This window comes from Chelon labrosus (genome assembly GCF_963514085.1).
Source record: "Chelon labrosus genome assembly, chromosome: 15".
Classification (NCBI taxonomy): domain Eukaryota; kingdom Metazoa; phylum Chordata; class Actinopteri; order Mugiliformes; family Mugilidae; genus Chelon; species Chelon labrosus.
Window position 1 is genome coordinate 21,618,500 of NC_140348.1, and position 24,982 is coordinate 21,643,481.

At 40.9% G+C, this 24,982-nt stretch overlaps 1 protein-coding gene across 1 annotated transcript in view; it reads left to right on the forward strand.

Moving 5' to 3' along the window:
- The window catches only part of cdh23 (cadherin-related 23), a gene marked incomplete at its 5' end in the record, with an annotated part of 145,779 nt that overhangs the window by 1,163 nt on the left and 119,634 nt on the right, over positions 1-24,982 (forward strand). Inside the window, one exon of the mRNA XM_084561196.1 lies at positions 1,703-1,777. Within this exon, the coding sequence (XP_084417322.1) occupies positions 1,703-1,777 (75 nt within the window). The remainder of the gene's footprint in view (positions 1-1,702; positions 1,778-24,982) is intronic.

Below are 24,982 nucleotides of genomic sequence, written 5' to 3' on the forward strand. Positions count from 1 at the left end.
GCCAGACAGGCATATGGCTGAATGAAACACTCCTACTTTCAAAGTACTCTCACTTTATCAAGCACTCCAACTTCAAACAGGTTGGCCCCACCCATACTCACTTCAATGTCTCTGGTGTATCGCCATGCTCAGGTGATCAAAGACCATGTTTCCTGATCTTTCTCAGAAAAAAAAAAAAAACAGCTTGTATAGCACTGCCTTCTGACACCACAGATCCCTGCCCAGCCCTTTCACAGGCCATTTTAAAAAGAATGGTATTATAATGGAAGGTTATTCCCCTCCCATACAGAGAAATCAATATGACTGACTTAAAAAATTTGTCTTAAAAACTTAGACGAACAAGGTCAAGTTTATGTTTTTACCCCCGTGCAGAGTGATTGATGTGCAGCCAAGATATATTTCACATACACTTACAAAGGGTAAACTGATGATAACAGTTAAAAATCTAAACTGAAACAATTACAAAATGGAAAACAGGAAAATAGACAAGCCTACAAATTGGCAGGTGAATAAAATCCTGAGTAAACTGTCGAGTGTTGTAGCAAAGAGTGGACAAATAGTGACCCAGTGCTGCTGGAAGCCATGCATGAGCCTGCATCACAGTGCCTCCACATGTTCTAAGTCTCTGTCATTATTTATTCATATTTTTCTTGCACAAGTTGTTCTTAGTTTTTTTTCTGTCCAAAGAACACTGTTCCAGGACTGCTCAAGCTTTTTATTTATTTTGGTAAAATCTAATCTGTCTTTTATATTTCTAAAGCTTATGACTATGTTGCGCCATGAATCCTCTGCATTTACTCTCATGCTGTCTTCCCTTTATTGTAGACATGGATAATGATATGTCAACCTCTCGTTGCAGTTGACATATCATTAAAGTGAGAAATAACATCCAGACAGGTAAAAGTATTTTAACCTAATTCCAACTCCAAGGCTTCCTAACAGACTAAAGAGGAGAGAAAAGAAGAGATTAAAGAGCGGATTTCTATAGGACTTATAGAACAGAACAGTTAGTTGTTTCTTAACCTAGGATTAGTCACTTTCCATAAAAAAAAAAAAAAAGATAGAAGCTAGAACATATTAACCTATTTTACATCACAATACCTGCATTAAATTAAGAGGTGCACAGGCTGCACTAGCTATGCATCCGCTTGAACTGCAGACAAAAGGAAAATCAAAGGGGACCTATTATGGTTTTCCTTATTTTCTGTTATAATGTTACACTGTGAGACAATCATATTAAGCATATGTTAAAGATATTCCTCTGAGCCAAAGGTTTCGGCTCCAGACTTTTCCAACTTTTCCAACTTTCTCCCATACTGATTGAAACAACAGCTCTTGTCACAGTATTCTACTGCACCCTAAGTTTGGCAATTTGTTTATTTGAATGTCGAAGAAGTCACCAGTGGTCACTCAAAATGCACGTGGAGATGCATTTTAATGCCAGGTTTGACGGGACTATTGAGGATGCATGTTAACACCACTTAAATCTATGCCTTTAAATGGTTTTGAAGGAGAAGGAGTGGACGTTCATTGTTTGGGAAGCAACGGCAAAACCATCTTCTCTGCACAAGTGGTCTAGAAAGACCTACCAACAATTTTCAGTACCATGGATACTCAACATTATGTGTGTGAACATAAAAACACAGAACACAATAGTTTCAGGATAATAAATGTGAATTACTATCTTTTCTCTTCTTCCCAGGCTCCAACCAGCCGCCACGCTTCCTGAACTACTTTTTCTCGACCTACCTTCTCATCTACGAGGACATGCCCATTGGTGAGTCTCTCAGACGTCAACATGTTGTATGTGATGTGTCTGCATGGTCTACAGAAAGAACACTAAAGCTGTCCTTGTATTTGCTTTGTCAACTTATTTGCTCTACGAGATGTTTTCTCTCTGTGTGAGTCCCCTGAATGCAAACTGTGAAAGAAAACAAGTGAAGAGAGATGTCATAGCAAACACTGACAGTGATAGCAGCGGATGTCCGCTATCAGGATGCGTGTATGTGTTTCTGCGCGTGGTGTGTTTGTCTTTGTGATGAGACGAAAACTAGAGTCTGGTTGTCTGGGTGATCCTCCATAATATACAGCTGGCACCAAGGATGCTTTGGATATTTCACACCCTGGTGTTGATGTCTGGACGTCTGGATAAAAGAGTTTGTCCAGATTTGGTATCTCCGTGTTATTATAAGCTTTCTTATATGTTGTGTTCCAATATTGTTTTGGGCCGTTGGGGGGGTTGTGGTATGAGCGCCAGATACCAGGTAGAGGATGCTTCCACCTGGATTTGTTATTCCCCCTCTTATTTTTTATTTTTTTTTTGGTCATATTTGTTGGTTGAAGTGATTGACAGGCCAATTTGAAGATGTCTGGCTTTTCATCATCTCTGAGGGTGTCGGTGGAATGGAATTAAAATCCTTTATATTGGATTGATTTTCTAGGATTTTTTTTTATTTTATATATATATATATATATATATATGTGTGTGTGTGTGTGTGTGTGTGTATATATATATATATATATATATATATATATATATATATATTCCACAAGACCTTTAACTCTCTGCCAGTCAGTCAACACTCTTAGTCTGAGTCTTTGAGTGTCTGCTTATGTCTACACACTTGTTTTCTGTCAGTCGTTACATGTCATAGACAAAGACAAGCCGTCATTTTTTCCTCTTCCACATTTTTTCCTGGGGTCATGACAGTTCAAGTACACTACCAAGCTTACATCATCATCACTATCGCAGTCCTCATCCTATCTTTCATCTATCATCCTTCAGCATTGTCATCATCTTAGTTGAACGTTTTATGCTGCAGCGAGGAAAGGTTACAGTTTCCAGGCGGACCCCACAGTAAATCATCATTATCATGACCTCAAACACCATTGCCCTCATAGTTGCCTGTTTTGGTATCTTTGTCTAGCGCAACAAAGCATATTCTGGCAGAAGGCCATCTCCTCATAAAGTCAGCTGGTGTTCTCACCATTGAAGGGCACGGATGTGTTGGTGGGTGGCATCGCTGATTTCCCTAACCACTTTGTTCAGGTTGCCCTCTGGCCATGAATCATTGTCCTCTCCTAAGGCAGCTGGGCTTCGGTCCAACAATGCCTTCCACTGGTCCAGAGAGCTGCCAGTCATGTCCTTGGCCCGGTCTCTAATGGCTTCTTCAGTGGTGTGATTGTGAGGGCGGACCGAGTGATCAGACAGTGACAATTTGTCAAGATTATTGTTTATTAGCTCAGCAGATGTCCTCATCTAGGAGGCCCTGCAATTCATAAACACATGGACACCCACACACAAACACAGCCATCTGAGTCAAATGTGCTGCGTGAGTAGAGGATGTAACATACTGTAGTGAAGTATAAGGATCTTTTCAGCATGGACACCCACACGTTTCCTCACCCATGAACATTCAAGACAACTTATCATCCAGCACACCAGCTTAATAGAGTAACCCAGCAGCAATTTCAGCGCTGACATCGCTCCTACTCTTGATTTGAATAAAGGGACAGAATAAAAAATACATATTTTCTCATCTCAGGGTTCAGTGCAAAGATTGTGCAAAGAATAAAGAATGGTTAAATGGGGCTTTCAGAGCACAAAGGAGGTGGTTTAATCATATTCAAAACTTCAGACGTTGCTCTGTACTTCATTAGGCCATTATTTTACCAGAACATTTGATGAACACAAATGAGCACCTGTCTGGCTGACTGGAAGCCAAACTGCACGACTTGAGCACAATGATCAGGTTTCCACAGCCACTCTGATTGGTCACATTCAGTTACCATGGCGGCTGTTGGCCTAAGTCTTGGTGATGATGTAACGGCATATGGCTCATGTAAGCAGGTTATGTGAGGCGACACCAAGAACTACTTTTAGCAATAACCAGCTGATTGACATGTACACAATTGGGGTATTGATACTGTATAATAGAGATGAGCAAAGCAACTGTCCTCAATTAAAATAGGTCTACATGCATGTGCACACACTGAAAACACTATTTGGACAAGCGCTTGGCCTCTGAGCCAGTAGCCTCAGCTCTGTACAGCAGGCACATTATTTATCAGGTAGGTGAGGGAACACATCCAAACATGGATATTTGATCTGAGACTGAACCCGCTCTTCTCACCCTCCCATCAGCATGAGGTTTGGTTTAGGAGTCACCACAGCTGTGTCCTGTAGAGGCATGTTTAACACAAAGGGAAATGGCTGACTGACTCAGTGTGGACTCGCGCTACTGACATATTGAGTTTACTGTGTTTTAGCAGCCAGTCCTATACAGTGTCTGTTGTTTTTTAATGCAAGCAAACACAACACCCTCAGTTTAAATGTCGCGTATAAAAAGTAGTGCTATACAGTATTTTCTGTACGATTTAAAGTGAATGTTCAGGTTGGTTTGGTCAGGTTGCAACCAGTTATTGCTTTACGTTTAATCCCTTATCAAAATAAATGTGTTTATTACAATATATAAAATAGAAATCTATTTCTAGACCAATATTTATGTGTTCCAGCATCATAGTTTTATTTAACAGCAGCATTTACCAACAATTTGTTTTGTTGTGACGCAAATATTCCATTAATGGCTGTCAGTATTTCTAAGATGATCCGATCCCTCATAACCCTGTCAAATAATCTCAATTTTCATATAAGCATCGGACCCATCCAGGTGAAATGAAAAGAAAAGAAACTACTCCTTTATCATAACAACATGTCATGTTTCAGATGTGTAATCAGAGTTTTTGATTTTGGAACTTAATCCTCCTTCTGTTCATGTATAGCGCATGTCTGTGTTTTCACTGTGGACATGTGTGTGTCCGTTTAATGTGAGTATACATACCTGTGTTTACATTTCATGGGTTTTTGTCACATCTAGGCCGTGTGATCGTTCACACTGGGAGGGGGCAGGGCAGCTAAACAGAGCAGCTGATGTTTAAATGCAGTGGCAGATAACAGTGTGTGTTGTGTCAGAAAATGGGATGTGTAATTAGACTGGGAGAACACTTTGATTAAACGCTCTCATCTTCTAATCCACTTTGCCCTGATTCGGCAGATTAAGCTCTCTACTGAGTAATTAACTTGTGGAAACACAACATTTGTTGAAAATAAGAAACTTCCTCACTCTGCTGGGAAGGTTTGTGCATGTCTTGTAATTTATGCCGTGCACAAGGCTTTGCTGTCTGATTAAATTTACAAATTTGGATCAAGCTAACATTATTACATCATGTCGTCATTTATATACGTTACATACATACATTATTGTACACAATCGGATCCAATTCTTTTCGCTCTGGAGAGAGGATTTTGGCGAGATTGATTACATGGATAAAGGAACGAACTGAAGATTGATTTTTGAAACGGTTATTTGATTCATGATTTGATCATGACCAGACGTTATAAAGGAAAGAAAAACTGCTCGAAGAATCCTGAATAGAAACCGATGGGAGAGGTCTGTAACGCCACAGTTGGTAGTTGTATGACAGATATAACGTCCATCCCCTCACAAAGCCAAACATCTGCTTTGTAACAGCCAAACTGTGAAACATCAAGCCAATTATGTAGATGCACTGATGCACGGCCACAGTTGAGATTCACAACAGTTACAACTTTGTGGTGGAAGGAGCAGGAGCAGTTTGAAACTGGATATAAAGATGAATAAACGACTTCACTGATCTTGAGAGAGGGTTTTAAGCCCAGTGTGTTTCCAGCTCTTGCCAACTTGGCAGTACTTGACTTCACACAACTTCTGACTAATTCAAAAATGTAATGAGCAGGTTGCCAGCTAGAAACTTGTGGCCACTTTGCGTGACCGGTGGGTTCAGTCCTTAATTATGCAAAACATTAAATCTTAACACAATTTAAAAAGGAAAGTTAAGCAAAAAGTTTAAGTAACTTTAAGTAAAACGTTCACTCCCCATACAGTTGTCATGAATGCCTAAATTAGATATAGAGACCAAAACTGTTGTTTAAACATGTTTATCTATGCTGTAAAGTTGAGGTCTATGGAGGTTGACTTGCTTTTGGAGCCAGGCTGAAGTGGCCAATGAAGAACTTGCAGTTGTTGGCACATCTGCACTGGATTCAGTTCTTGGTGCTGACAAACTTTGAACAGTAATTGTTTTTCTTGACTCCATGTATCCCTAACTTGAATTAGCTTGGTTTGTTCACATGTTCTGGTGGGATGAGCTAGGGGATATAAGTCTTGTCACTATTTATTTATTTTATCAGATGTAACTCTATGCCTGTGGTTTTTATGTCTCATTGTCTGTTGAAATGGCAGTATGGTGCCACTCCCCATCCATTTAGATTGGAGCTTGGTCTTGTTAACCTGAAACAAACCGCCTGGGTACTTCAGAAAAATGGCTGTTGAGAATTGAGAATTGCTTGTAATGGCTTTGTCATCACTCAGTGTAGCTAGGAAAAGCACCGTAAAGCCTATTTTTGTTGCCTTTGTTTCATAATTGACTAAATAAATACATTAGACATCCAAATCAGTACAAATACACCTTTGCATTACCTTATATTTATATTTTCTGAAATATATATATCTTTCCCCTCAAGGAATCGATGACGATTGATTCTTCAGCCTTGTTTCTATGTTAAAGTTCTGTTTCATTGAGCTTTCAGACACATGTACCAGTACTAAAACATGGTAACACCCAAAAGGTAAAATACCAACCTCCTGTCTGGACTTCTTCTCTCTCTGTATTTATGCTCTCCTCTGCTCCCTCCCATTCTTCTACTGCCACAGTAGATACTTGGCACTTTTAATTAGCTCTGTGGCATTCCCAGTTCAATAATAATTAAAGAGCAAGAAGTAACCCCAAGGAACAACTTATTAACGTCTTCCCCTAAACGCGTAGATAATGTCCGTGGCCTCTCCCCAGCCAATTCCCTACTGTCAGCTGCCCAGCACACTCTACATTAACTATGGCTTGTCAACACCCTCCCAACAGCCTCTCTTTTTTCAGCTATCTGATTCAGTATATTGCCCATGTTAGCGTGCCTGCACCCATAAACAAAGCACTATTCATAATTATTGATGCCGATAGTAGGCGAATGGTGCTGAGGTGTAAGTGCTTATTTGTCTTGATTGGACTAGAGATTATAAAGCAGCACAGACATCTTTATGTTATGAATTAGTTACGGACTTTGCAATTTTCATAATTACGATAAGATATTAATCAACAGCTTCCAAGAATGGAAATTGCTACCCTTTTGTTAAAGTTTGTTTGGAAGATCTGTCAAAGTCATTTGCGCTTTTCATCTAGTTTAAGGAATTATAAAATTTTAAGTGAACAACTTGATGGTTTGGGGTAACTTCTATAAAATTATATATTACATGTATATTTTGCTGGTGAACTTTTTTAACGTACAGTTTTTATGCCTCCATGATGACGAGCCATACTGAGTTTTAATGAAAGCAAAACTTAAAGAACACAGAGGTCAAAGGTCAAAGACAAAAGTTAGATAACGAGAAAGAAGACAAGTGGCCATTGTTACTTCGTGTTTGACCCATTCTTGTCAAAGCCATGTCTCAGGAACATCTGGTGCAAGTCCACTTGGACTCAATGACCCGAACGTGAACTAACTGCAATCTGAGTCAAAGTTCAAAGGTCGAGGTCAAGCTACTGTGACCATACCATATAGTAAGTCCAAAATCCATCTAATTATGACAAATTTTGACCCAAATGTCTAAAAGTATCCCACTTTTACTCCATCTCCCTCTATGACTTTGTGTCCAACACAATTGCTTTAGTTGATTTGGGCTTTAGTTGTAGTTGCACCACGAGACATGCTCTACCAGTCTTCTGTACTCCTCCATAAAAATAGTCCAAAAAAAAGCATTTTGCATAATGGAAAGAGTTTACCGGAACCATAAATGTCAATATAATGATAACATCTTCTTTTTCCCAAAATACAATTACATTTTTTCCTAGATAGCCTATATTATGAATCTGGACAGATATGGTATTTGAATGATAGAATGTAAACATGACAATGTAATTTAACGTAATGATAATAATAACAGGAAGAATATGGATGCTGCTCAAAAGACTATCTCTCCTAGAGTGGTTTTTGTGTTAGATATTGGGAAATCCATATTGGATCCCCTGTTTGTGACACCTGGCTGGAGATCAGAGTCCTCTGCTCTGTCTCTTTTCTTCTGCTGCTGATCAAATAATTGCCCAGACCATTACCTGCTTGGAGAGAAGAGAGTTACCTGCCTGACACTGAAAATCACTTACTGAGACCCAGGCAGAGGATACACACACTCTTTGACTCTGAACCTAATATATTTAAGATTCGTTCCCTCTCGCAAATAATAGCAGTTTGGTATACCTTACTGAACGATAAGCTATTCTTTATTTCACACACATTTTCATCCATGAGAAGCCCACTTTTATAAAAAAAAAATAAAATAAATAAATTAATGCGCAAATAGACACTGAGATTACGACTCGGTGCTTGAAGATGCGCACTTGGCTATCTTAATTTTAAGGCCCAGAGTGTAGGATTTAGGGGTATCTACTGACAGAAATGGGATATCATTTTTACCGTCAATGTTTTTATGAATCTATTATTGCCTCCAAATAAGAGGTGGTCTTCCACGGAGCTCGCCATGTTTCTAAGAAAGCGCATAACTGACAAACCAGACATGTTCCAGAGAGGGCCTTTTTACATTTTTATCCAGGGATTAAGTTGGTTGTAATCTGCAAGGTCACCACTAGATGCCACTAAATCCTTCACACTGGATCTTTAATTAGGCAGTTACAGTAAATATATGAGCTTAAACTACATGGGAATCATCTACCACCTACCAACTGCTCCTCTGAAACATGAAAGCTGTATTTTCATCTATAGGTGATTTAAATATTAATTAATAAAAGAAAAAATCTAATGTAAATACTAAATGTGTTATTATAGATAAATGTCAAAGATATTTTTCGTTATTACTGAATCAAAACCATTAAGGGCTGCCTGTCAATCACATTTTTGACATTTAAACATTAGACGACCAAACTTAAAACATTTAAGGGAAGAGAAGTGACATGCTCTCAAGGTTTCAGTCAGCCCAATAGCTTGAAACTGAATTGTCTCTATCCTTCTGCTAGGTGTGGTATGTTTTTTTCATTAGGCAGCATAGTCTAAAACAGCCAGAATGAGAAAAAATGCTTAATTTATTTAGTTCCTCATTGCACTGGCAGAGCATTGTCCAAAAGCCTGGAACAAATCCAAGAATATTTGGCCTGTTCCTTGCCTCCACTGACCAGATAATCTAGGTAGACACAGAGAGCATTAAAGGGAAATAAAGAAAGATGAGCAGTGATTCAATGAAAGGGTAATTAGGGAACTGTCAGGAAAAAAACAAGGGGACAGTTCTTCGGAGAGTTACTTCAGTGTTCTGGGGATGTTGGCCGGCATCCAGCTCTGTCTCTGTCTGTCACTGTCCGCAGGATAGTTGCTGTAGATATATGCAACGGTCTGACTGCTGGAAGGGCAACACATTAGTCTGTTTACACTTAGAGACCACATTTAGCTAAACCGCAATTCAATGTGTGTGTCCTTTCCGCATCTCTGGCAGCTGCTGTTGTATCTGTCAGTGTTTCTAAGTTTGTGTTGGTGGATGGTTGGCTGATACTGTCTGTGTGTCTGGCTGTGCATGCGTGTCTCTGTTTCTTAAATCCTATCTACCAGCTGCAGATGTTAAGTATTCCTCCGCGTTGATGTCTGAACCACCGCATCTCAACAGGGGATGAATCCCTACATGTCCGGGAGAGATTCTTGATGAGTGGAAGTTTTTCCTCACCACATGGAGAGTGCTCGCCTACTTCAGTTTAGGAAGGGGATACACTTGATCTTTTAACTTGGCGTGACAGCTCGCCGTGGTCATTGGGCTGTTGCATTCACTCCCACAGCATTGGCTTTGCAATAATGCCAGCAGACTGCCATCCATGAGGGACCTCTGTTTTGGTTTAGTCAATCATCGCTTATCTTTCCCCTGTGGTGTCTGGCTCCCCCCTTCTTCCCCCAGGAAATAATGGGGTCCATGGTTCAGCGGTGTCTGCAAACACACCATCCATCATGACGCTGTGCTGCACTATATTGTCTGCATTTACCCAGCACGTGATATGTTAGTGTTATTAAGGCCTGTGCAAAGACTCGACACTCTGGCCTGCCAAATTGCCTCCACAAGCTCTGAGCATCCTGAACATACTCGTATGCAATTTTCATTTTCATCAATGTTCCCTTTTTTTCTTGCCATCTGACTTTCGTCCTTGTTTTTCCGCTTGCGCTGCATTTTGTTTCATACTCAGCCTCAACTTACTAGTGGTGTGGTGGAGTGTTAACAGAATTATGTGTGTACTTCCAAAGCTTCACATGTTTCAAGAATATTATGAAAATGTGGGCAAATCAAGTCGCTCAACTTAAAATCACATTTAGAGAACTAAACAAGCAACAATTTGATATTCAGTCTTTGGATATTTGCGTGTGTCACATTTCTGTCTTGACAGTTTTTACTAGATATGATCACTGTTTTAACCCCTAATGGCCACAAAGCATTGTTTTTAGGGTGATCATATATTAATCATTATAATCTAAAATGGAACTAGTTACTGTACTTGTCAAAAATAGCTGTAGTACAGTTAAAAACATAGCCTTTCTTTCTGAAAAGTAAACCTTAAAGCACAACCTGAAACTGACATTTTTAGAAGCACATCAAAATTGCTTCACTTGTCTAAATCCCAACAGCTCCTGCATGTATCTCATGGTGAACCCCACAGCCTTAGTCAACCGTTTGCAAGAGAGCTTTGATCCTGATTCGACACTTTGCACTATTTGGTGCACGAAAATGAGTTTTTTTTTCTCTCTCTCTTGGCTGTTAAAAACAGTCAATAGAAAAGGTTTTGGTTTGTGAGAAGTGCACTTTTGAACCTAAAAAAAACAATCCACAGAAGATTTTTTTTTTTTCTTGTTCAAACTGCGGGCGAATCAGTTTCTGTTTCTTAAATCAACTCTTTAGGAGAGCCTGTCCTCGCTGTTATTTACAAGTGATCAGATCACATTTGCGTGACCACACATCATCACACTATCTGCATGGGTAACTGTTGCAACAAAAGCATTATTAACTGTGTCATTAATCTGGTGGTGTGGCTTTCCAACAACGAAACGTGAGAAATGGAAACCTCCAGCCAAAGCGCCAGCGGACCTGTTTATCTTGGCATCTGTCCATGAACTGATGTTCTTCATGTTGTCCTGTAGCACTCTGCAAGTAGCTGCAGGGGTTCTGCACAGTACTTCTGTCACTCTGGACATTTTAAAATCAAGTAAATCCAACTTGAACTAGTTTTAGATCTGATTTTCAAAAACTGCATTTCATGTGGGGTTGTGGTTCAGTTGTCGCTTTAGTGTAAGTACAAGTGGAAAGGCTGGAGTGAACTTGAAGGACATAAGTCACTGTAACGGGTGGTTTAATATGTATTCAACACACACTATGTTATGTCAGTCCCTTCAAGTGAAACTGTTGCTTGTTGGAGAAACCTAGCGAGTACTGGGGTTTGTACTCAGGTAGGCCACCATTTTTATTTTAAGTCTTTTTTTTCTCTTATGTTACTCATTAAAATTACACAAAACTCAAACCTTTTATGTGTTTTTACCCTGTTAACTATGCTTCTTATAATCATGAGATTTGAGGGATAACATAAAAAACATTGGTTTTCTCCAGGTACTCTAGTTTCTTTAGACAGTCCAGCGACATGCTCATTAGGATAATTAGTGATTCTAAATTGGCTGTAGGTGTGCATGTGAGCGCGACTAGTTGTTTGTCACTTTGTCTTAGCCCTGTGATAGACCTGTCCAGGGTGTACCCTGCCTCTGGCCCAATGTCATCTTTATACTTCTCAATTAATCTACATCCAAAAACACATAGTTTTTGTGTTTGTGATACTCCACTGAGGACCGTTTGGTCAATCTCTGTCCTTTTAACACCTTGAGAGGCTTAAAGCTGACATATGTGTCAAACATCTGATTTGACATTTGTAGAACGGATAGAGACTTCACTGTGTGAATTACAGCTGAAACAAAAAAAAAAAAAAAAGACAGGGCACCCCCAACCCTGATCTTTCATCTAATTTGTCTGACAGTCAGTTTATTTTATACGGGAGTCAATTGTGGGTGTTTATAGTCACTGACGGTCCACGTTGAAAAAAATAATAGCTTGAGGCTTGTTTAGTATTTCATCAGAGACACCATCTTGGATACTTCATGCTGCTGTGGTCTCTCTCCATCAACTCATCTCCTTTAGAAAGATTTACTGATTCTTTAGTTCGGTTGTCCTCTTCCATTTAAGTTTCCCTGTCTCATCACCAGGCAGATAGTGAGAATAAGAAGAGACAAAGACAAAGATGGGGACAGGTGTGAGTAACTGTAGACTGTGTGTGTGATATTTCTCTGGGTTGTAAAAGTTAATTGAAATTGTCTGGGGGAATGTGGCGCGACATCAGGTACACCAGTGCTGCCAAGGCGCCCGGCACTGAGCTGACAGGCGTCGCTGAGATGGCAGCGGTTAGATTACTTCACCAACCGAAGCTGTGCTCTCACGCAGTAAGACACGCACAAGGCTCTAAATGAAGCTGAGGCCCATTTTTTGAAATGTGTCTTTGTAGTTGGAGGTTATACAGTATTGAGTACGCTAACATTTAGAGAAAGTGTCACGGGGAAAGGCACTTTGGTTTAGTGTGTGTGTGGGAGGGAGAGAGGGATCAGACCCTCAGAATCATCAAAGAGAATACAACAATAATTTCATGGTTGTTCTAGCTATCCTGTTTTTCATTTCCCCAAATTATCAGCATCACCACAGAGTTCAGCTTGTTTACTCTGTGTTTGTGTGTGTTTGTTTCTCTGTAGGACTCCTATCTGGAATGCCTCAGGTTTAAACCCAGTTTAATCCAAGGAGTCCCAGCAAGTCAACACGTAATGTACAAACCCCTTTACCTGAGCGGTTTGTGCATTATGTGTATGTTTGGTGGGAATGTATGTTTTTCTTATAAATAAAATGGTATGTTGTGTATTTTTTTTTTTTTTTTTTTTTTTATTGTTTCAGGTTTTACTATTTATTCATTTAGCTTTGTGTGTGTGTGTGTGTGTGTGTGTGTGTGTGTGTGTGTGTGTGTGTGTGTGTGTGTGTGTGTGTGTGCATGCGTTACCCCATTCTCCAGCACTGAGAGGCACATTGCTTGGTGGCAGATCAGCTTCTTGCAGCTGCTTATCTAGCTCAGGTGGGTCACAGCTGATACCTGCCTGAGCCACGCAGAGCAGCTAACCTGGAAATTGATGTTTCACATCAGCGACCACCTCTCTCTGCTCCATTGCAGGAAGCTGTAAGGAGTGGGGACGTGTGTGTGTTTCTGTCCGTTTGTGTATGTCTCCTGCGTGTCTATTGGTGGAAATGTATCTGTTGTTTTTTTTCTGGTTATTCTCTCGAAGATGGACGTGCATGTGACAGTTAGCATCATGAAGTGTAAATGTATTGCTCATTGCTTACATTTTATTTGATGGAAAGCTCCCAGTGCTTTGAAGATCAAGTTACAAGTCTAAAGGAAACATAGAACATAATTCTCTGAACATTATTTGAGTAAGTGCTTAACCTGCAGCCCAGTTTTTGGTCTGTGTAAGATCAATGTCCACACTTGCTCAACATTTCCTTCATTCCTAAGCGCTTGGATGCAACTTGTGGCAGTAACAGAACGATATCCCCAAAGTTTAGTAGGTACCACAAAATCTGATCAGTTCCAGAACAGCAGACTTCTTAAACCCTTTCAATTATCGCGTGGATGACATGCTGGATCAGCTCATATTTAGACGCCCGCAGTGTAATATCAGCGTCGGTCGTCGGAGGCTGGTGCGCATTCTATGAAGAAAGGTTATCTCGTCCTTGTCTTGAAAGCTGACATTTGTTCTCATAAAGGCCAGTGTGCTGGTGCCAGATAGGATTAACTGACAAGTGGGGTGCCTGCACTCTGTCCCCCATTTACAGACCGGTCGCTGGCTCAGAAATGCTTGCATTTGCTTGCTGATGCGTCTGTGCCTGGTTGTTTGTTCATTATTCTCATTGCGCTCAGTGAATGTGCAGTGTAACTAACTTTCATTTAAAAATATATTCAAATTAAAGTTATTTAATCAGTGTGCGACTCTCAAATTTAAGGGTTTTCACATCCAAATTGGAAGAAATTTCGAAAAATTTACTTAATCATAAAATGTTAACTACTTTTATTGTGAATACATTGCAAGCGATGACTGTCTAGAGTCTGGAACCCCTGCATATCAACAAATAATGGGTTTCCTTGTTTGTGATGCTCTATCAGGCTACCTGCAGGGCGTTCTGTTTGCTGTTAGATCAAGTCTCTGACTCATTCATTGCAGAATATTCCACTTTACCTTCAAATCATTGGTCATTGTCCGTCTGTACTAATGCACTGCCCAATCAAATGTTCAATTTACCTTTAGTCTCTTGCCTCTTGCAGAAGAGGTGGCTACATATTGAAGAGCTATCATTTCTAAACCCTTCCTTCAGCTTGTATGTGAATAATTTATCATTAAAGCTTTGAGTGTGCACTTTAAAGTTATATAATTGCAGCTTAAATACAAAAATCGTGTCAACATCCTAACGTCCGTATGTGTTAGCTCAGCCGTAGGTCAGCATATATGTATATTCAGCTGTGTTTAGAATGGTGAGCAGGAGAGACGGCCGAATTATAGAAGTCCTCTCTCTTAGCTGAGAAAGTGTCTGACATTTAAGGAGCACAGATAAGTTTTTAAGGAAAAAAGCAAGCTTGTGTTGTGTCTGACTTTCTCTTCAGTACACAGACTAGTTCTTTCTCTCTCTCTCTCTCTGCTGTTTGTCTCATTGTGCGGTGGTTTGTCTCCAGTGAGAACTCACAGTTGCTAACAAATTCTGAGCTTTTCTGCTGTCAGTCAATGTGCCAGGTGAGATACTTCGGTTTTTCTAGTGGTCCATTTTCTTGCATTCACACTCGCACAAACTCACCCACACAACAAAATGTGCGGCTGTTTGTATTGTACCATTTATAACCCACACCTGTCATAGTTCTTTGGCGATAGTGATGAGAGCGCAGCATGTCTGCTGAAGGAGATTTTTTTTTTTCTGAGAGGAGACAGAGTTTGTACAAGAGACTACAACAGAGGGATGGAGAGATGAGTTCAAAACTGATCAGCCAGAACAGCTGTCATTGCCCAGCTCTGCCCTCATCACGTTGTCCTCTTCTCCAGATTGACCAAAGAGGTCAATTGCCAATTTGCCAGTGCCAATGTCTTTGTCAGGAAACAATATTAATTTTGGCTAATTAGGACCTGAAGCTAATGAGCGCTACAGATAATGAGTTCATTTATAATCCATAAAATAAGTGTGGCGTGCTATGGAATGGAAAAAAAGCTGTAATGGAAGCAACTGAACATCAGATTTAGGCTGCAGTGTAGCTAACAATCTGGATACACTCATTTAGGGCCATATACGCTCTCACCATTCACTTTTACTCACTCACCATCTCTCTTTCTGTCTCGTACACAAACACACACATACACACCCACACACACTTTATGCTTCGGCATGTCTGCATTGCAGTCCTCTGCTGGTCAGCTTTAGCACATTCACAGCCGAGCTGAGCATTTCAAACAGTGACCGTCTTGTCGCACCTTTTCTATATACACTACCTGGCCAAAAAAAAAAAAAAAAGTCGCCACCACTCTAATATTTCGTTGGACCGCCTTTAGCTTTGATTACAGCACGCATTCGCTGTGGCGTTGTTTCAGTGCAATGTCACAAGATTTATTTCCATCCAGTGTTGCATTCATTTTTCACCAAGATCTTGTATTGATGATGGAGAGTCTGACCACTGCGCAAAGCCTTCTCCAGCACATCCCAAAGATTCTCTGTGGTCAATCCATGTGTGAAAATGATGTCTCATGCTCCCTGAACCACTCTTTCACAATTTGAGCCCCATGAATCCTGGCATTGTCATCTTGGAATATGTTTGTGCCATCAGGGAAGAAAAAAATCCATTGATGGAATAACCTGGTCATTCAGTATATTCAGGTAGTTAGCTGACCTCATTCTTTGGGCACATAATGTTGCTGAACCTAGACCTGAGCAGCTGCAGCAACCCCAGATCATAGCACTGCCCCCACAGACTTGTACAGTAGACACTACTCATGATGGGTGCATCACTTCATCTGTCTCTCTTCTTACCCTGATGCCCCCATCACTCTGGACAGGGTAAATCTGGACTCATCAGACCACATGACCTTCTTCCATTCCTCCAGAGTCCAATCTTTATGCTCCCCAGCAAACTGAAGACTTTTTTTCTGGTTAGCCTCACTGATTAGTGGTTTTCTTAAGGCTACACAGCTGTTCAGTCCCAGTCCCTCGAGTTCCGATCCCGATCAATCAGGATTTTTTTCCGACCACATTTCTTCCTCAAAGCCAATGATTCCCTGCTATCCTTCCAGTTTTTAATGAAACGTTGGACAGTTGCTTGATGCATGCCAATGATTTGACCCTTCTCAAACAGACTAACATCTTTTCCACGACCTCGGGATGTGTCTTTAGACATGGTTGTTTAAGAAATGAGAAGCTACTCATTGCATCATTTGGGGTTAAATAACTTGTTGCCAGCTGACAGATAATCACCCATGCAGTAATTATCCAATAGGAGGCTCGTGCCTTTTGCTTAGTTAAATCCAGGTTGCGACTTTTTTTTAGCCAGGCAGTGTATATTTATCCTCTCTGCTGTCATTTGTTTTCTCTCTTTAACTCTGTGTCTCCTTGTCTCTTTCATTCCCTGCTATTGCTTGTCTGACTTTTAGAAAAGCATGGGAGATGAGATACAGAATGGGAAGAGACAAAGCAGGGAGGGGAAAAAATGAAAAAAGAGGGAATAGATGGAAGAAAGGGCACAGGGAGTATAGAAGAATACATGTTAAAGGTGAGAGAGAGATGGATGGGTGGAAAGAAACAAAAGAATTTGGAGTTGGCAAAAAAATGTAGATGTGAGAGTGGAAGTGATACACATACAGAGAGATGGGAATTGATTCTGGCAGAGGGTGAGATGAGGGTGAGAAGGGCTTCACAGCAGATGGACATAAGAGAGCAAGAGAGAAAGAGATATGAGGAAGATAGAGATGTTCTAGTATCTCGGCCCATATAGATAAAGTCCAGCTGGCCATGGCCTGGTTTAGCCAGTGAGTCAGGTGTGCTGAGCTTAGCTGGACCTGACCAGGATCAGACATGCGACTGTGGCCCCAAAGCACAGTGCAATTTTACAACTGCTACACCATATGGACTGGCGAGGAAACACTGGAGATCAAGTGGATATCATCAAGCTTGCGTGTTAAATTCTATGAAATCTCCTATTAAAAAGGGATGGGGAAAGAAGCAGCAACAGCTTACCGTATGTGTTAGTGTACATCAATTTGTCAGTGACATGTACAGTATACCTTTTCATCTAGTAACATGCAGGGTTTCTGTTAAAAAAGTTGTTGTCCAAGTGGCTGAGACTGGGAGGTGTGGCAGGTAGGGTGGGGGAACCAATACCAGAATTTATCCAGGTTTTCCACCCCAGGCTGAGCTGACATTGTGGACTCAGTGGGGTCTGTATTTGGAGTCCTGTTTAAGTTTTTAAGTGCTGAACAACACTATGGACAATGAGGGAAAATAACACAAAGCTGCTAGTGAGCTTTCCCACCATTATATCCAACAGAACTGTAGTATTATATTCCCAGGTGGTTGGGAGTTGACTTAAGCCAAGTGGTGCACCACCCTTGCTGTACACCTGTGGCAACTCTGAACATGGCAAGTCAGTGTCAGTGTTGGCTTCTCAGATGGTGCCAACAATTTGGTGTCGTATATCTTGCTCCTGCATGGTGTGAAGCGGAAACTTCTGCTAATTGGCTATTGAAATGGCAGCGGCGTTGTACAAAAAAAAATTATTCCGTTAATGTTTGTTTTTGGTGTTTTGTGACTTCAACTAAAAACAGCATTTTTGCAGCAAATCACAGATGCCTAATCGTGGGATGTGTTATTGGCCTGCACAAAATCACCAAACACAGGGTCTGTCTGAAGCTGCTTCAAAAAAAATACTTATTTTGACTGATTCACATGCACAAAGTGCGGCTGCAGATAGGGGATAAAAGATCACTATAAACTCTAAAGAGTTTATACCAAAATGATCCCTGCTTTCCCATGACATAAAATAAACAGTGAAATAAACTTAATAGTTATAAATTAAAATATAGCATATAGAAAAGTGAAATGTGCACAGAACAGCAAATAAAATAAATTAAATTGAGGCCACAAAATAAATCCCAGTAGGCTGATGGAAGAAACAAAAGGAGAGAGTTTTTATCAGTTTACTACGTAATTAAATTTCATTAGGCTAAAAAGAGGAACTGATAAAACATTGTCCGACAATGATCATGATAATGGTTCCCATCGTGCTACTCACCGTGTTAAGATCAGTCTACCCTTCTATCAGTTAATAAGGTTGCAAGTGGATACCTTTTCATATTAGTATTGCTTTCAGTTTCAGTAGAAACACTTCATCTTATTGTCTTTTTCAAGAAGCTTTTTTCATTTAACATGAGGAAAGAATCATTTCTGGAAAAGAAATTACCCCACATAACCTCAAAAAACTGTCTTAAAATTATGTTAACTGTCTTGAAATTGTTTTATAAATGTTAAGTCAGCCTAAAGATATGGTTAATTATTCTCCCCTTCTAATTATTAGTTTATTAGTTTATTTATTACTACTACTATTAATAATGAGAAGCTATGGTTTTAAACGTTTAAGTGGGGATATAACTATGATTATATCAGCTATTGTTAACGTTAGGGAGGGGTGCATCATCAGGAAATTTCAAAAGGCAGCCCAAAGATAAATACTGAGACAGTGAAATGACATCTAAATCTGTGTGTCCTCCCATATTCTACCCATATTACCCATATTCTTCAATTGGCAGCTCTAGTATTATTTCTAAATTGTACTACCTACTCAAGGGGCTTTAGGAGAGTGGCTAACATTTTATGAATTTTCAAAGCGCAGACATTTTAAGGGCTTTTTAGTCAGCTGAATCTATTTTGCTGGTAGCCAAGATGAGGGTCTGAAATCACTGACGTACCATTAAGAGTTGATATAGTCCCTTGCTCTTAAGAAGACATCCTGAAAAAATAAATAAATGGTAGCCAATAAACTGGAGCAAAATTATAAGGGCATAGTCAGCATAAAATTGCCCCTGTGCCTTTCAGATCTGTGCCCTTTCCTTGTTTGTGATTTTCCTTAGGAACTAGGAAACCACCGTGGATTCTCAAGCTTTCGAGTACTCATTATCACAATGTTTGTTAAAAACAGGAGCCCTTTCTTCTGAGGCAATACTCTCCGCTGCAGTGACAGTGAGAGCTGTAGGTAGAGTCTGAGTTGCCACAGCCTCATTCTTGACCCCAGCTCCCGCCATTTGCCAACATCCACGTCCACATCCGCAGGGCTGACAGAAACAACATCCACCCTATATTTCAGTAACACAGGGGCCAAATGATAAACATGTAAACGGGAGAGAAAATAGAAAAGGTCAAAAGAGAGCCGCTTTTGTCTTAGTGTGAAGGGGTTTATGTGTGTGTGGCGTCACAATGAAGGTGGCATGTTCCATTACCTGACCATGATTTAGCTCACTCGCAGGTAATAGTCAGCCCCGGTGAGGTCAGCGGGGGGCCAGTGTGGGAGAGAGGGAGTGTAGGGAGAAAAGAGAGAGGCAAATAACAGAATAAGAACGGGATGAAAAAGTGAGGTGAGCAGAAAACTAGATGAAAAGAGCAAGACGTGAAGACAGAAAGAAAAGGAGAGGATTGGGCAGGCGTCACAATGTGCCATTGTTGATAGACATTTTGGCATGTTGGCAGGAGTGGTGCGGTTTGGGGTGGATGTGTGTGTGTTTGGGGCGGGCGTTTGCTTTTGTGACAACGACAGGCCAGACTGGCTCAACCGTCACTCCAGAAGCCTCAGCAGCACAACGCCACCTGTCCACTCCTATCAGCGCTGCCTGTGTCCCTCTGTCTGGCCTCCACAAGCAGGACGAAGCGTGACGAGGGGATGACAAAAACGAGAGAGAGCGAGAGAGAGAGTGGGGGAACAGCAAGGCTGTGATGGGATGGGAAAGAAAATAGCAGGAGCAAAGAGCTTTCCTGTGCGATCGGAGGGTGAACGGAGCTGCGTGTGAATTTGCAGTGACAGTTCTGCCTCTCTTCACCAACGCGTGGGATGACTGTCCACTAATGTCCTTCACTGTCCTCCAACTTTCGCAGTGTGATTGGTTAGTCACAGCGTTGTCACTCAGTGTTTTCGTCATTTCACCATTTGGGTGCATTAGAAAACCAATCCTGGACTGGACATGCAATCATACGCATTGTTCTTTTCATTTCACTTTAGACAGAGCTGAATTGCTCTCATAGTGTGAGGCAATGAATGATTCATATTTGAACAGCAAAGTCAACATCAAATAATGTTTATAAAAGCTCTTGATATTGTCTTCACTGATTAATTATAGAATCTAGTAAATTATCAGTTTCCTATCTAAAAAGTAAGAGTTAAAGCTTAAAATGTGTTCTTCATTCATAGCTATCATGTTAAAACACATTGATCAGGCATAACATTATGACCGCCTTCCTAATATTGTGTAGGTCTCCCTTGTGCCTCCAAAACAGTTGTGACTCATCAGAGAATGGACATGGGCCTTCTGAGGGTGTCCTATGCTGTCTGGCAACAGAATGTTGTTAATGGGGGCCTTTGGGTCCTATGGGTTGAGGGGAGGGTCCTCTGTGGATCATCCCACAGATACTTGATTGGTTTGGGATCTAGTGAATTTGGAGGACAGGTCAACACCTTGTGCTGTTTTTTTTTGTTTTTTTTTAGTTGTTCCTAAACCGTTTTTGTGTGTGTGCCTGCGTCAGGCTGCATCCTGCTGGGAATGGCTGCTGCCATCAAGAAGTGTCAGTGCTATGGGGTGGGAGTTCCTGTTCTGGTCTAGGTGGGTGCTACATGTCTAAGTAACATCCACACTAATAAATGCCAGGTCCAAAAGTTTCCCAGCAGAACACTGTATTGTCACAAGATGGCCAATGTCATTTAATTCTCCTGTCAGTGGTTTTAATGTTGTGGCTGATCAGTATATGTTAGTATAATTATGTTGCGAAATCTCCTGTGGTCTGAACATAGCTTAAGAGTCATAGTCTAGTTTCTATTGAAGACAGTCACTCTCACTTACATTAACAAAGGCTCATTGTGCTTTTGTCTAAGAAAAAAAATCATCATTATTGTTGGATGAACTGATGAGCGTGCACACTTATCCATGTTTCTCTAAATGTATCAGTGCTTTTCATGCCTAATAAAAAATGTGTATGTTATGTTTCTGGTATATACACTACAGTCTATTAACTTAAGTGATGTGTGTAGTTTGGGAGGTGTGTATTTCTCTCAAGAATGTCTAAAGGAAAGGCAGAGGGGGTTCTCTTCCCATCCGTGACAGATTTAGTCATAAATCTGTTGGATTAATACACGGCCTCCCAAGGACTCTCGTGGTGTGTGTTGTTGAAACACAGGAGTCACTTAAAGCCAGACCCCAGGCACTATTTGTCTTCGGCTCTCCTCCCCATCACGGTTATTGATGTCACAGAGACGCGTGTGCACACACAAACACACACACAAAAAGGAGAAAAGGGCAGTGAAAAATAGAGAAAGGCCAGATGAGAAGGTAAATGTCTTGTTTCAAATGAGCACTGTGTGATAATAATGATTTTTCAACCTTCTTTAAAGAACTCCAGTTGTAATTAGTGCCCAGAACTTATAAAATAAAAGAAATCATCTACAGTGCCAGTTTACAAATGTGTTGCATTTGTTTGACACATGAGGGCTTGCAGACATAATCATTGAGCCTTTTCTTTTTCCATTTTATTGTTGGCTCTCTAATTGACCTCCCTGGAGAAAAGGCTTAACTGTCAGTGTCCATGGAGATCTTCAGCCTACAGGAATATAAGCTTTCTGCATGCATCCTCTTTTCTGCCATTAAAGATGCCCCCCAGAACAAATACATCCCTCTTTGTATGGAAATGGAGGTTCAAGCACTCAGTTTGCAGCCGCCCCACTATTGCCATTCCAGGTATATCTGCTTAGTTTATTTCCACATCCAACTGGCTTCCCAAAAGCAACCTGAGTCGGTAGACATTAACACGGAGATGAGTCGATTTCAGCTCATTTCCATTTTATTTCTAAAGGAATGGAAGAAAGATTAATTTACTGTGTGTTTGACTGGTGGCGAGGGTGTGAGCTAATGCATGTGCCCCCAAGAGGTCTCTTAAAAAGATGAGGCTGAAACAATGACTTAAATCCCCTGATGGATTCTGGCTCATAAATTACTCTTTATATGAAAAATGCTTCATATGAGTCTGATTGACTGAAGGAGTTCAGGTTGGACACTGGTTTGACTGCAGAGAATTTTTTGCTTGATCAATACTAATATGCGGCATGAACTGTATCTTTGGTCTCCCGTCGTGAACCGCCAAATTAAGGTCACACTGACCTTGGTGGTTAAATTAAATGCAGTGCTCATATGTTTGTGTTTAAGCTGTAAACTCTGCAAGTAAAAGAATAGCAGCCGTATATTCCTGTCGCTCATGAGCGTGCCTCAAAACAACATCGCTTTAATCCGGCCGTGCAAGAAACGGACCCTTTTAGTCATAATGGCATACAGTCAATTAGCAGGACCGCTTTTGTGTGATCTCTCTTTAACACCATGCCTGTTATTCCAGACCTGATGGGTCTAATGCTGAAAAGTATACAGTGCTGTAGCTTAAAGAGTCACACTCTCCTAATCACAACTCATCTATGTGACAGATGTGAAGGCTTCCCATTAGTGCTCCTCTACGCAGAGTACAATGTTCAATTTTTCTTCACACAGTAATCCATAAAGTGATAAATGCTTCACTTCGGAGTTTGAAAAAAAAAAAAAACACCCTGAACCAAATGAACTCGTGCTACCAGTTAGCTAAAGACAGCCTTTGCTTGTGTGAATTTTTGATGGGAGTGATTGATGTGAGCCTGCGTGGCTTCAGCTTGCCTTTGCTGATGTGTTTGAAGGCTCTCTTTGTCAGCGGGTAGACAGTGCAGTAACATGAGTGGCATCGAACTGACTCATCAGCCTACCGACTGTGTGACTTCAGCCCCGAGTCTCACTGGCCGTGCCTCAAGACGATCCATCAAGTATTTATACAAAGCAGGTAGAGATCAAGATTCTCTCCGCAGTCCGTCTCAACTTTGTTCTGAGGTGGCTTCATCTTTCCTTTTGCTGTGGTCGACAGCTGAACATTGCCCATATACCCATTAAGCCTCCATGCTCCATAAAATTCAAAGCCATAATTCACAGCATGCCTGAAATTGCAGTGCTGACAGTGCCTGTCCCAGTGAATCAGACCTCAGATGAACGAGAGGTCTGCAGATGTCACCAACATAATAAACAGGGCTTTGGCCTACAGCCTCTTTTCTTTGTGAAGCCTGAGGCCCCGGGGCAGGGCAGAGGCTAGTCCCCTTCAAACACATGCGACTCCTATTGATCCAGCAGGGATTGATGTCCTCCGCCATCTGATTTAACTCCCTCCCACTGGCCCCCTATGCCTTTCCTAAAAGGTTGGCCTGAGTAAAACATGTAGGTATGGTGTGTATAGGCCAGTAAGTCTTCCTTCTTTCTTTCTCCACCCCTTCTTCCCTATTAGTCTTCTTGTCATGTTGTGCATTTTTTGTGTATTTTTCAGCTGTGATCTAGTGAAGCTGAAACAAGGGAAACTGCTTGTTTTGATTGTTTATCCGTCATCAAAGTAGTTTTTTCTGTGCTAATAAACTGGTGGGAAGTTGAGGTTTAAATAGGAACATCTGTGAACCACCAGAAAACTGCATGACAAGAGTCTTATAACGACTAGATGCTTACCTGTAATTGAAGGAAACTGTTTTGATCCAGTTTTCCTTCACCAGTGGGACAGATGTGAAGACTGTGTTGTAAATTGATGGCAGAATACATCTACGTCCGCCTCCCCTTTTCAGAGAGGGGTTTTCCAGCTTGACATAGATGGATTCCTTTACTCCTCTTTCAAACACTCTGTCTTCTCTGGATAAAATGTGAACGTCATTGACCTTAAAAGAACTGTCCCTTATCCTTCAGATGTAAGTGGACAGCTGAATCCTGGCCTGAAGAGCTGGATCTCTTGTGCTGAGCCACGTATTGAATGTCAGTGGTGGTTTTGTTTCCCCAATGTTCAATTGTGGACATTCCTTTTTGTAAGTTATAGTTTAAACTTGGGTATTTTCAAGGTCATTCAAAGCCATTTTGATAAAACCAAATATGTATTCTGTATTTGCCTCATTCACACGCAAAAGACATTGCATCTGCAGTTCAGTGCACAGATGTGTTTGCGTGCTTGCCTTGCTTTACAGTCGCTCCAACGTAGTTTTTCAGCTTTACTGTCTGAAAGTGGAGACTTGCTGAAGACGGAAGAGGTTCAGAGGACAATAGGAGAGAGAAAGGTGAAGTAGAGAGATGCTTCCTCCAGCCCATCGCTCTTGTCGTGAGTGCAGTGTTGCAGAGTAGAGGCAAAGGGGAGGGGTAATGTTAATGTGCACTGTATCATTCATAACAGTAATACTGGCATCACTTGCTGCTAAATAGCATCATTTGTCAGGGGAAAGGGCTTGGTGCCACAGTGTTACAGATAAGCATTAGAAGGATACCTACACACACAACACACACACACAATATTACTATACTTGTGAGGTATGCAATTACAGCTGTGCTCAGCCCAACTCGAACCTTGACACTCAAAATTTGTCCCCTCATAATTTACTCAAATCCCCAGCGAACATTTACAAATCA